The sequence below is a fragment of the Lichenostomus cassidix genome, chromosome 8, assembly GCF_008360975.1.
Source record: "Lichenostomus cassidix isolate B80296 chromosome 8, HeHo_3.0, whole genome shotgun sequence".
In the NCBI taxonomy this organism is placed as follows: domain Eukaryota; kingdom Metazoa; phylum Chordata; class Aves; order Passeriformes; family Meliphagidae; genus Lichenostomus; species Lichenostomus cassidix.
Window position 1 is genome coordinate 28,941,090 of NC_139489.1, and position 13,895 is coordinate 28,954,984.

Sequence of the window (13,895 nt, forward strand, 5' to 3'; positions counted from 1 at the left end):
ATTGATTTGCCAGATAATGTTAAAAAAACTAAGCTGAAAATGTAAGTAAAAGTAGGTTGATCATCACTGTTATCACAGAACCCCAGACTGGTTTGCCTTGGGAGGGACCTTGAAGCCCATCCAGTGCCACCCCCTGTCATGGGCAGGGACACCTTCCACTATCCCAGGCTGCTCCAAGCCCCAGTGTCCAGCCTGGCCTTGGACACTTGCAGGGATCCAGGGGCAGCCACAGCTTCTCTGGGCACCCTGTGCCAGGGCCTCCCCACCAGGGGAGGATTTCTCCCCAATATCCCATCTATCCTTGCCCTCCATCATGGTGAAGCCATTCCCCCTTTTCCTGTCACTCCACCCCTTGTCCAAAGTCCCTCTCCAGCTCTCCCGGAGCCCCTTCAGGCATGGAAGGCTGCCATCCCTATTTTGATTTTGAAGGGCAGCACTTTTATGGTGTATGGGTCAAAAGCTGATGTTTTGCGAGTTTAATCACAAGAGAATTCTCTCCATCTGAGAATTACCTGTATCTGAGAATTAGCTCTATCTGGATCTGATGACCCTAAAGGTCTTTTCCATCCTTAAGGATTCTGGACAGAGGCAGCACTGTCAGGGAATTGCTGTTTTGTTGCAGCAGCTGCCTGAGACACCAAGCACAGCCTCCTCAGCAGCAGCTCTCTGGGGAAATTTGCTCCCCAGGACACTTCTGTGGAAAGCAGAGTTTCTGTGCAGTTCAGCCCTGCTCGGGGCTGTTCCTTATGAAAACACTGCTGCTCCATCACCATTTCTCAAGAACAAGGCAGGCTGAACCAACAATTAACAAGTACCTCCAACCCCACCTGCACACTAAGAAATACAGCTAAGGCTTTCAGCACTGATGCCAACAAGGGTCCTGCAATTAGCAGCTTAGAGCTGGATGAACTCTCAGGGTAATTAACAAAACGTTGGTGATAATTCATATTTACAGCCGCCACCCCACAAGCTTCAGGGGCTGAAGACACAAAAACAGAGTCAGCATCTCCACTGCAATTTTTAAACTGCTGCCTTAGGAATGGCTGAGAGGCAGAAAGTAAGGATTCACTGACTTTTCCTCATTTGATATATCTCCTGGTTAAGTTATGGCTATAGGATTTTCCCTTTAAATTACATTATGAATCACCAAGTGAAACACACAGTGGACAGTAATTTGGGTCAAACATTTTCACAGTGAAAAATGAGTAATGCTTTAAGCAATCTGTCTATTAAGGAAACCTGTAAAATTTCTGCAGTGACTGGAAACCATTTGATCTTATGCTGTTAGTCTGGTGAGACAACTGTCATCAGGCCTCCATATTAATATGATTAATATTTCAGATACATTGTTTATGTTTCAGTCATTCCAATTTCAATTACTTTAACAGAATAATTGACACAAAGAAACTATAGAAAGCCTGTTCAAATATAATACTGGTGTGTGTATATATCTCTCAAAATAAAATGTGGTAATAACCTTCAATTTATCCACCATTAAGTGCAATCCCATTGATAAAAACTTACTAAGTCCCAAATGACCATTTTTGTCTACTTCCCGCCATTTTTTCTGGCTTGCTGCACTACAGTACAACTCATTTAGCCCATGCAGCTGAACAGCCTGGCCTGGGGTCAAGCCAATAATGGGAACTGCTGGATGACCTCTCTTTCCGCCAAGGGGAAGGAAGCTAAATAACAACAGAATTTCTATTCAAATCGTTAATTTTATGGGGCCTCAGTGGCACAGAAATATCAGCTGGTGTCTCTGCCATAGTCAGGAGAAAAAGTAATGAATTTTAAATCCATGGGTTTTCTCAGTTTCATTTGATTTTTCAGTTTTCAAAAAGGGAGTTCTTAAAAGCTGCACTTATCAATAATAATCCCTCCAGCCCATGGAGCAGATACTTGAGAGGCTCCAGATAAATCCACAGTCTAGCAATAGTACAGATGCCAGGAGCCCTGCCAGAAGGCCACAGCAACCCAAAAACCCCGAGAGTACACACTGCTGCCTGTGCTTAAGGTACCACAGGGAATGCCAGGCCCGGTGGCTTTGGGGATTTTGCAAAGGGATGATGCAGTGCCGGTTTCGTGAGCGGAAGGTGACTCCAAGGGAGGTAAGGCAGCTCTGAAGCAGAAGCTGTGCTTTGAGAAATCCTGGGGTTAGGTAACACCTTCATTAACAATTATTTGCGCCTTTTATGACAGTGCTTTTCATCTCTGGCATTACTTCAGTGAAGAACCAGCTCCCAGCACAGGCACTGCACTATCACCCAGTTCACTGGGGCAGGACATCACTGGTTCCACTGATCCAGCCTTGAAAGGGCAAAAAAACCCCAAACAGGTCAGCTTTTGGTCAAACCACATTTGTAGAAGTGCCAGGAGCAAAGGAACATTGCTTTCTCTAGGTTATCTGGACAGGCCCCTTTGCAGACACACACTGGAAAGTGACCGAATCATTAAGCAAAATAACATTTTTCTAGTAGTGTGCCATAGTCTAAGGGGTTGAGGGGTTTTTAATGAATTTAAATGCCTAGTTCTCAGTGTTAAACCTGTGAAACATCTCACTCCACCTCCAAAGACATGAGCAGGACAGAGGAGGCCTGGCTCAGCTCTGACTGCGGGTCCACGGAAATGCCAGACCTAGACAGGGGTAATTCAGTCTGCAGTAAGTACAGGCAGATCATCACATTCCTGCTGAATTACTGCAAACTCACAGGATGATTTTTAGTCCACATTTATGTTATCTGATGGAGTACAGATTGTTCCCTGTCTGGCATAAACTCTGCTAATACAAATTTACACTGGCACCACTTTCCAAATCCGCAGAACAAGTTTACACTGGGTCTGTGTTTGGTACCAGGAGGCTTCAGCAGTTTTGGGTCTCTCCCAGCAGCCCCAGAGCTCGATTTCCCATATTGCTGAAGTGCAGCCTCAGGGCCTATGAGGAAGAAGAGGCTCTTCCCCTGCCTTTTTAATTCAGATAACTGTCAGGAACGCTTCAAAAACCCAGCACTAAGCACACATTCCCTGGATTTCAACTGCCCTGTAACATTCTTGGCTGGATGCCTTGATAAAGCTTGTAACTAAAAACTATTCTCACAGAAGTGTTCCTTCCTGTGGTGACAAATGTGGGGAAGGCTGATCATTTTCTCCCTTCCTTTCAGAACACGTGCAGTCAGAAATTCATAGATGAACACTCTTGATTTTTTGTTTGGTCCAGATGGATCTGTGGGACAGCTGGAATCCTACAAAATGAAAGGCAGTAGCCAGATGATGAATCACAGAATGTGTAAGGTTGGAAGAGATCTCCCAAGCTCATCGAGCTCAACCATCAGTCCAGCACCACTAAACTTTGTCCCCAAGTGCCACATCCACATTTGAACACCTCCATGGATGGGGACTCCACCACTACCCTGGGCAGCCCCTTCCAGTGCCTGACTACCCTTTCAGTGAACATTTTTTTCCCAATATCCAATCTAAACCTCCCCTGGCACAGCTTGAGACCATTTCCCCTTATCCTGTCCCTCTTCCCTGGGAGGAGAGCCCAACCCACCCTGGCTGCACCCTCCTGTCAGGGAGTTGTGCAGAGCCAGAAGATCCCACTGAGCCTCTTTTTCTCCAGGCCGAGCTCTCCCAGCTGCTCCTGGGGCCCCAACCCCTTCCCCAGCTCCATTCCCTTCCCTGGACACCCTCCAGCCCCTCAAGGTGTTTCTCATTGTGAGGGGCCTCAAAGTGACCCCAAGGAAACTGAAATCTGACATTTGGTTACCTCAGTGTTAGACTGAGATCTGCAGTAGACATCTCTTGAGCAGTTGTTAGCAGCACTGTTCATTTAAGATTTTTTCTTTAATCCATCTTTTAGGGATCCATATTTCAGCCACATGAACACCTGCACATGCAGCTTGTAGCATGGGGAGGATTGGCCAACACTGACCTGCTTTTCCCAGGCTGTTTGGCTGGAAAAAGGGAGCAGTTTGGCTTGTTTTCCCCTTGCAAAAATCAGGACCTGCTCCAGAGGCTTGCAGGAAGAGTCTTATCTGATGGCACTCTGACAGGTAAGTGCACTGTAGCTAATTCAGCATGCAGAACTGGCCAGCTGTGATCCAGAGAACAGCTGGATGGCTCCTGAACGAGCTGCTGTAACAAACCATCATACGAGCAGCCTAATCTCCAATTCCACCCTTTTCAGCCAGCCCAGGTTTAAAACCCTGCTCACCCCTGCCTGGACTGCCATGACTCGAGTTTAACCAAGCCAGCTTGAACTCCAGGAGCTCTGGTTCAGCACAGGGCTGTGAGGGACAAACAGTGCCTGCTGGACATCCCTTCCTCATTCCCAGATCCCAGAGCCAGTACCAGACAGGTAAAGAGTGCTCCCATCCCACACAATGAACACCACTGCTCCTTTCTTTCAGAGAAACAGGAAGCAATGAGGAAGGACATCTCCTGGACTTGGGGGCATGTCCACAGATGGCTGCAGTGACATGGGCTGACCATGCCAAGAGCCATCCTGGCGAGCTTTGCAACCAGAGTTGAGCTCTGATGACAGGAATGCTCCCAGCACCTGTTTATCTGAGCAGCTTCACTGCAGTGGAAACGCATCCTTGATTCCAACAGGGTGGACTGCAACTGGGATAGAAGCTCAGTCCTAATGCTGCAAGCTATCAAACTTTAAACATCTTTAAGAAGGGAAATTTTTCCTTAAAATACCCAGAATTACACTGTTCATTATCACGGCATCAAAAGAAGGTGAAGCAAGGAAAAGCTGCAAGTCCCAAACAGGATTAAGCAAGATGAGTGATCGTTAAGAGCAGAGTCACACAACTGGTTTCCTTTGTAGATGCCACCATTTGTTGTGCAAGCCACTACACTTCAGTAGATCTTTAAAGAGAGAAGACAATTTTACAATGCTTCCTCTGACCCAGTTTTCCACCAAGATCCGTGAAAATCCAGAAGGGGAGAGATGCTATGCTGCAGTTTGGGACTCTACAAGTTCTTGTACTGTCATGGAAATAAGGAAAGGCTCTACAGTATGGGTGGCATCTGAGTAGACTCAAAACTACACATCTACTCTATAAGAACTCACTGGGCCACAGGCAAGGTCTTTTCCAAGAGGTCTCCAGTCAGAGAAGTGACTTTTACAAGGTCGGCAATCAGCAGCAAGCTAAGCAATTAACATAATTAAATTCTCCCCAAAGCCATGCAGATTTTGTGATATTTCACCTTGTAATAGCTTTATGTGGCAGGTTTTGTGCAGCAGGGACAAAGAATCTTAGAATGGTTTGGGTTGGAAGGGACCTTGAAGCCCATCCAGTGCCACCCCCTGCCATGGGCAGGGACACCTTCCACTATCCCAGGCTGCTCCAAGGGTCCCACTCATCCTCCCTGCCCCAGTCTGCAAGTGTCCAACCTGGCCTTGGACACTTGCAGGGATCCAGGGGCAGCCACAGCTTCTTTGGGCACCCTGTGCCAGGGCCTCCCCACCTTCACAGGGAGGAATTCCTTCCTAATGAATTTTTTGTCTTCTTTTACACTGAACTGTGTTTCTGCCAATTCAGCAGGGTCCATTGGCTGACACCAAATCCCATTGACAGCTGGTACAGGGATGCAGCAGGAAAGAAAGAAAGCTGTACAGGAGGAGGAGGTGGGTTTAGCTTTATTTCTGACTATCCTACTCTGCTACTATTAACTGGCAATAAATTAGAGTCATTTCCTCAAACTGAGCCCATTTGCCTGTGCAAGTGAGAGGTGAGAGGCCTCCCTGTCCTCATGCTGACCCTTTTGTCATGTTCTCTCCCCGTCCTGTTGACAGAGGGAGTGACAGAGCAGCCAGCCAAGGTCACCCAGCACACATCTGCTGCACTTAGCTCACAAATCTCCCAGCCTGCAAAGGAGCTGAGCACACCTACCACAGCAGCAGCCTCTAAACCAGGATTTAAACCCTTGTAAAGCCACCGCTGCATCACCTGGATGTTGACATGACAGGTGTCCAGGGCATGGGAGTCACCCTGACAGGGACACCAAAAACTGAAACAAGTGGAACCAGTAAAGGAAGGACTTCTATAGAGACAAAAGCAAATGGACAGATAACTGAAATAAGGAGGGACTTGAATGAACTCCTGGGAAGGACTGGGTCTGCACTCAAACTTCTTTTGCCCCTTCCCAACCATCCTGGGGGGGTGAGTTCTTACAGGAAATCTCATTTATCACCCACACAGATGGATTCACAGAATGATAAAATGGCCTGAGGATCATGCAACCATTTACATTTGCCTGTTCATAAAGAGCTAAGAAATCTTGGAAAACTTGCTAAAAATCCTGCTTATCTGCCCAGCCCGGGCTTCAGGAGACAGAGGTGTGGATGGCCATGCCAGAGAAGTCGGGGCCTCCATGCCACCCATGGAGTGGGGCACCACACACGCCACACCTGTCAGCTAAAACTCCTTGAGCACAGGTAAGAGCTCAGAGCCTCAGGATTAAAAACATCCCACAAAGCACTTCAGCATATTTCATAAACTTAGATTTGTTCAGATCTCTCAGGGCTGTTGTAGAAAGTCTTGGAAAGGCTGATATGGAAAAAAGAACAGCATGCCATACAAAATCCCTCATGTTCCCCCAGGCCTCCATCACCCCCACAATGTAAAATTAACTCTCTTGTTCTCAGAGCAGTCTCTGGTTCATAACCTGGAGCAACAACAACAACAGAAAAAATTAGGGGCAATTGCCCAGAAGAGTCACCAGCTTGGGAGTGCCCATGATGGGAGAGCCACACTCGGGCATTCACCCCAACCACGGCTCACACATGGTCTGTCACAGCCACCCTCCTGTCCTTCAGACAAGGAACACAATGGAAAAGTTCAGCAATTCTCTCAACAAGTTTCATTTTTGGCAAATCAAATAAAACAAATAAATACACATGGGTTGGCACAATCAACTGTAAAGGCCCTTCCCTGCTCACAGCTTCAAGCATCTCCCCATAGTAATTAACACAATCACTGATCTGATCAAATAGCTTCCAGGCTCCAACACACCAAACTTTGGATATACACAGGGAATAAAAACATTTTTCATTTCCCCAAAATAAAAACAGAAGCAACAATCTGTTTTTCTTGCTTTGGGAGATTTGCCAGGACCCCAAGGACCAGCCCTGAGTCCTTGGAAGCTCAGTCAGAGATGGCCCAGACTGCACCCAGAGGTGCCTCAGACAAGAAGCCAAGCAGGTTTCAGGGGCCCTACAGCATCATTCTGTCAGGTTTTATCAAAATAAAATGTTCTTACTGAGCAGCTTCTTGAGTTTGATGGCTTGCTAAGATAAGAGGGGTTTTTTTCCTAGAAAACAAATACAATTAGATTGCTGGATAATATTTGAAGTATATAGTAGGACCATATTTGCTCTGGTGGACAAAACAGCCATGATCTTCTGGCTTTCTTCACCCTTTCCATACTCCCTTTAATATCATATCATGGGGTCCCCACTTCAGCCTCCCTTTTTTCCCTTCCCATGTTGCCCACACTGCCTCATGACAGACACCAAGAACCTGCATCTTTCCATTTAACTCATCTTCTTACACACACACAAACCCATGGGCTCCTGTTCCACTCTTCCAGCACTTTTCCTGAGGTCTTCTTATATAAAGACTATCACATATATATACAAATATAAATATATGTATATAAATAGACATATAAATATATAATTGATATATAATATTATTATAGAGAAAATTATTATTAAATAATAATGTATACATTATATATATTAAAACATATAAATATATACATACACCCCACTGCATCTTCTCCATGTGCTCCTTTCCCTTACCCCACAGGGGATGATAAATAGATTCCCAATTCCCTCTTCTCCCCTTTGCCAGGTCTCCCCTCTCTCCCCTCATACTTGGGGCTCTTGAATATCCCCCTTCCAAGTATCCCTCCCCCAATTTCAGCATCAACAGTAGACTTTAATTATGAAAACCCCCTGAAGCAAAGCCATAGGTCAGAGCAGCTGCTGTAATTTGACCCAAAAGCAGTTTCCAGGAATTGGGAAACACTTGTACGTCCCATAAGCTTGATGGGAGAGCAGGAGCCAAGGGTCCCACTCATCCTCCCTGCCCCAATCTGCAAGCCTTGGGGAGCACTTGGAAAAGTGAGACATGGCCTGGCAGCAGAGCAGGCAGACCCAAGGAAGCAGGAATACTCTTTTTGCAGATTCAGCCAATATTCTCTCCCTCTTTCCCCCTTAAGAGCAGAGCAGAGTTGTTCTTCCTAGTGGTTTCCTGTTCAGCTGCAAAGTCTGGAGGCTCAGCAGCCTCCCAGAAAGAAGAAGTGCTGGTGTCATACCTCTCCCCACCACAAGATCTGCTGGCCAATTTGGATGGTTTTTTTTTTTAATGGCCTTACATTTTTTCAGCTTTCTGCACTGACTCAGCAGAGCTCTGGGCCCTTTCTTTCCCCCACCAAACCACAGCCCTGTGAGGCGGCAACAATTTCCAGTTTCACTGCACTCACACAGCACTTCTGACTGAGCCAAAAAGCTAATTGTAGGTGTTGCTGGCTTTTAATCGTTTACAACTCACTCAGCCTTTCTGGATCAATGGAAAGGAGCGGCAGATCTGATCTCTGAGTGAGTGAGAGAGAGAGCAGTGACATGGGGACACTGCCCTGGCTTCAGCAAGACAGACAAGCCCACCACCAGCCTCCTAGCAACCATTTAATGCACAATGTGTCATCATCTCCCCCTGCCCACAGCAACAGGCTCATGGAAGAAAGGAAAACAGAAAGAGAAATACTCACGCATGTCACCAATGGCTCCTTTGGTGACATTTGTGGCTTTCCTTACTGTCACAGTGAATATGTGTGAGTACTGGTGTTCCACCTGGAAGTCAGAGGGAGAGGTGATTAAGCTCCAGAACCAAAAAAAAACCCAAAAAAGCATCTATCAAAATAAGGTTTCATTTTGTCCAAAAACAGAGAGAGAGAAATCACCCAGTCAAAACGTAAGGGAAACTCATACTGGATAGAGCATCCTAAAGCTGAATTGCACCCTGGAGCTTTACCAAGAGGTCCCTGCACTGGGGCTGCTGGATTTTCCTGCAGCCACACCTACTAATCTCAACCAACAACACTCCCCCTCACCACAGAACCTGCTCCGAGGCATTTAGTCAGGCAGGAACCACTGGGTAGGACGAGGGAAAAATAAAAACGGGCTATTTTACAACTTGTCTTGGTAATTGCCCTCCCCTGGTTAAAAGAATGGCAGGAATTACTTCAAAGTCTGTGTTCTGGAGCAGATAAATGCACACTGTACACACAAGGGATAGAGCTAGTGCTCTACCTTCTAGTACACATCAATATTCAGTGTCAAAGAACCCTCCAGACAATGTGAGGAAGGTGCAAAGCAAGCTGTTCAAACAGTCACCAGCACATTTCATGCGGTTTTGGAGGTTCCCGTTTCCTGCAAAGCCCAAACACACAGCAGGAGCTGCCTGCCTAGGAGCAGGTGTGTCCTCAACAAACCAGGGAAGTAGGAAAAGATGTGAAATTAAGAAGCAAAAAGTTAAAGCCATAATAAAAAGAGGTCACCAACTCAGCTCTGCTGTTGCTTTACCTACATAGCACTAAGTTTAACCAACCTGCTGGACAGCACAGAGAATCACCAGTGCAGACTGCAGGGCAGCTAACACTGGCTTTACAGAGACACAGCACAGGGACTGGGGGGAAATGTGAGGTATTAATGCCAAGATAAGGTCTCAAACAATTGAATATTTTCTGTCTTTTCCTAACCACCCATTCACCTTGTGAAGTACATCAAAATAAACAAAGCCTATCAGTCACTGGGACCAAAACAACCAGGGAGAAGGGTCACCATCAGGAAATTCAGTGAAATTTATTTAAAATCATAGACAATACCCTTGCTATGGAACATGCTTATTCAGGCTCTGCCTGCTGCTTTCTTGTGATTTTTTTCAGCTGAATACTTCCTTCTTCTTCTTTTTTTTTTTTTTTCCCCAAGGCCTGGTTGTTTCGGCCAAGCCTCCTTATTTTTTATCTACAGCTCATACCCAAAGATTTAAGCCAAACTAGATCCCTCTAATACAAAGAAAGGAAAAAAAAAATCTTATAGGTTACATATAATTTTCTTTAAAAAAAGAAAGCCAAAACTAATCTTCTAAAGACAGCAAAAGTGAACTGCAAGTGAGTGCTTAAGGGGCACTTGAGCCAGGGCTGATTAAAAAGCAGCTCCAATGACACCAATGCAACTCCTGCGGAAGCCTGAGGAAGCAAAGGCACAGCCGCATCCCCACAGCAAAGGCTCCAGGAGAAAATGCCCACAGTGATACAGGGGGTGACTTCACTGCAGCCACTGCCTGACCCAGACACTGAGTTTATCACCTTTATCTGGCTGTAATCACCCCCACGCTGAGACAACTCCAGGACTGTCTGCCTGGCTCTGGAATTTTTCAGTGGCAACCAGAGGCGTTTTCTGGATCCAAGACTAAGTGAGCAGGCAGGGGGAAGCTGTGGCACTGTCAGCTGTTACCTTACCAGTGGTGCAGATAGAGTCATGGCACAGCAAGCGGTTCAGCAACCACAGAAAAAGGGGAATTCATACTCTTCCCGATACTCCCAGTGGGATGTTGCTCACCTCAAAAGCATCAGACCTAGCAGAGAGGGTTCAGCTGTGGGAACCCAAAGTTCCTAAGGAGCAACACCTACCTAACAGCCTTCCATGGGCTGACACGAAGATACCCCAATGATTTTGTGACATCCATCACCTTGGGTACTGCAGCTTCCCAGAGCAGATGCATGAAGGGGAAAGAGGATGTGACTTCTGCCTGAATAAATTTCTGCCTTTGCCACAGGGCAAAATAACCTCCAGTTTTCCTTCATATTTTAGTAATTTTTGTGGGTATCTGGGAAGGGCTGGGAACACAGCTATGTGAAGTCACCCCAGCTCTGTCATTTACCCTGCCCCAAGAATTTTTACAAGCTGTGACTCTCCAGAAACCACCAGCTCTCGCTGCCCCCTATTTTCAGTTTGCTGTCTGAAAATGCTCAAAGCTGCTTTATTATCACCCTATTATATTATCTCCCAAGTATGCCAGATTGATGAAGTTGGTTTCACAACTGGCCTCAGTTTCTTCATACAGACTGAAGCATTTCCTTTGTCATATCCAACCTTGTAATTAAAAGAAACACCCCAAAGTACAAACACACCACCCTCCTCCTTTTTTCTCAGCTGTCAAGAAAGAGCTTGTCTTCACTGGAGACCACAAATCAGAGATCACTGAGCATTTAGCAGCGAAGAGGAGTTATAATTAAGTGACAAGGATGGACATGGGCGTGCTGCGTTTAGTCCTCAGCTGATAGGTGAAATTCATGTGCAATTCTGGTGCCCCACAGCCCTGGCTGGAAAAGAGGGATACTACACGATAATCCCTGACAACAAAGCACTCTGTAAAGTAACTTTCTTCCATCTCCCAGTCTTACTCATGAAACTGATGTGCCTAAACAAAGTGTCTACCATCAGAGCAAAGCCAAACAACCACTTCCCAGTGCTTTCTCTTCCCAGCAGCACAGAGATCATTACTATTTCTACCACAAGTTGATAACTGTTCTGTTAATGCTATCACAAAAACTGCTTTTTATTAACTTAAACAGCAACCCCCACGCTTCCAGCTGTTGTACTGCCAGGAAAGTTAAGCATGGTTTAAGATCTGGGAACCTCTGAAAGGCTTGTGAGAATACAGAGGCCTGGCAAAACCGAAGAACAGTATCTTCTTTCCCTGTGCCTCACCCAAAACAACACACAGAGGATTACAATTATACACAGTTATTAATATTTGGCCATAGTCACATACTTGGGAGAAAACTGATACTGCTGAAATAAACAATCTCCCTCTGAGTAAAAAAAAGACTACAAACACAGATAGACACAGGAAGCTCCAAAGTCTAGGTATCTTCTTACACCAAAATAAATGTTTTTCATGCAAATTAAGTGCCATCAGAATTTAGGGCAATTTTCCACCTAAGGTCCAGTTTCTAAGGAGATTAAAAGGCCTAAATGTCCATATTTCAGAAGCATTTTTTTATTAGTTTTTTGGAGGGTGTCGCTGTTGAGCAGCTAGCAGAGTAATGAAGGCACCAGTTCTCAGTGGCAAGAAGGAATGACCTTTATTGTTTTGATTTCATCACATATATAGAGTTCTCTAAAGTCACCCAGATTGGTCAGTCAGAAGCCTTCCCCCAGGCCTGATTGGCCAGGCCTGCACTGCCCAAGTTCTGGGACACTGTTCCAACAACATCCAAACTTTATCTTTATTTACAAAACACAAGAAAACTTCTCATGGGAAAAACCTGTGCTAGCCACAGGAGGGAGTTCTAAAGAAGTTCCCTGAAAACACCATCGGAAATGTATTGACCATGAATACTTTTACAAATCTAGTCCTTGCTAGTTTAGATGACTAAGCTGCATTTTCTCAAGAGACTTATGCTCACCTTGACTCTTGATAAAAATCTGTACAAACTCAAGTACTTCTGAAAAACAGACGATGGTAAATAAATCACTTAAATGTTGCAACACTGAAAGGAGCGACATCTACATTCCTTTAAAAATCTAGGACAGGTTACAAATTTCAAAAGCTCACAATTAACTCCAGTGCAAGGTGTCCCTGCCCGTGGCAGTGGGGTGGGATGACATGGGCTTTAAGGTCCCATCCAACTCAAACCATTCTGGGATTCTAGGGAATTAAAAAACTAAAACCATCCAAAGTGACCTCACTTTACACGTGTGTTTCATTTAACTTCCTCTTTCTCCATGCATTTAGAGAGAAAAGGAGAAAAACCAAAAAGTTTTCACCATGCCCTGTCTGAATGTGGGTTTTCTGAGTTATGGAAATGCCTGTGGACAGTGTTCACTGCTCAATCCACAAGACTTTCCATGACTGCACAGTTGTGGTTCAGCATCTCCTGTTTCCACACCTCAGCTCAGCTCTCATCTTTTACAACTCCTCCTCCTGCCTCCTTTGTTCATCTCTCACCTTTAAGTGCTTTTCTTCCCCCAGTGAAATTTCCCTAATTATCTGCTTGGCTCTCTTTTAGATGTCTCTGCCTTTGTGAGTGCACAACCACCACCCCCTTCCCACCAGGGCTGGAGCACAGGACCAAGATCTCCGTCGGGTTTTCCCTGCCACCCTTCCGGACGTGCCCAGAAAGCCAGGGATTTGCATGTGTTCAATATCACATTTGTCATATTCCAGAAGGCTGAGTCACAGAGCGCAGCTCCACCAGGACTTCGGCATTCTTAATGCCAGACAATCAGGAAGCTCTGCCACAGGCAGACTGCACAGGTATTTAATGGTTTTACTTCCTTCATGTTAAGGGCACTTGAGCTAACAATGGGTCTGGACAAATGAAAATATTAGCTTGTTTACTTAAGTAATTGATTTTCATGGAGTCCATGCTCTTCTTTCACAGGGTATTACAATTCAGACAGACATTTCTGCACACACACACAAATTGTATCTTGAAGTGAATTTTTTCCGTTGTTACTTTATCCCCCATACCAAAGTAAATGAAGATGTATTACACACTTTAATTCTTTGCATTTTTGGTATAGACAGTTTTGTCTGCACCTGCAGCAGCTTACTTAACATCTTATTTTATACTTCAGAGTCTTTCATAAAAACAGAAGAAAAAAAATATCAGAAAACACACAACAGTTAGCACAAGGACTTTGGGAAAATGCAGAATCCTTTTGAGCCATTTAATGCCAAATATCATTAAAATCCGAGATTTTTGCATTGATGTGAGCCCACTGCCCTTGACTGCTGTAAATTTCACTAAAACTTTCCATGGGGTTTCAGCTTCCAAATTAAAGAACTTCAAAGATTCCCATTCAC

The 13,895-nt window shown here is 45.2% G+C and overlaps 1 protein-coding gene across 7 annotated transcripts in view; it reads right to left on the minus strand.

Moving 5' to 3' along the window:
* The window catches only part of PLA2G4A (phospholipase A2 group IVA), an 80,535-nt gene that overhangs the window by 43,290 nt on the left and 23,350 nt on the right, over nucleotides 1-13,895 (minus strand). For 6 of the 7 annotated variants that reach the window (XR_014853868.1, XR_014853869.1, XM_085068670.1 and 3 more), the window contains exon 4: nucleotides 8,788-8,869. Coding sequence is in view for 5 of the 7 variants with exons in the window: in XM_085068670.1 (XP_084924796.1) it covers nucleotides 8,788-8,869 (82 nt within the window). In the remaining 2 variants the exon portion in view is untranslated. Of the gene's footprint in view, nucleotides 1-8,787; nucleotides 8,870-9,007; nucleotides 9,035-13,895 lie in introns of those variants that run through there. The other variant, XM_085068672.1, reaches the window with a different exon arrangement.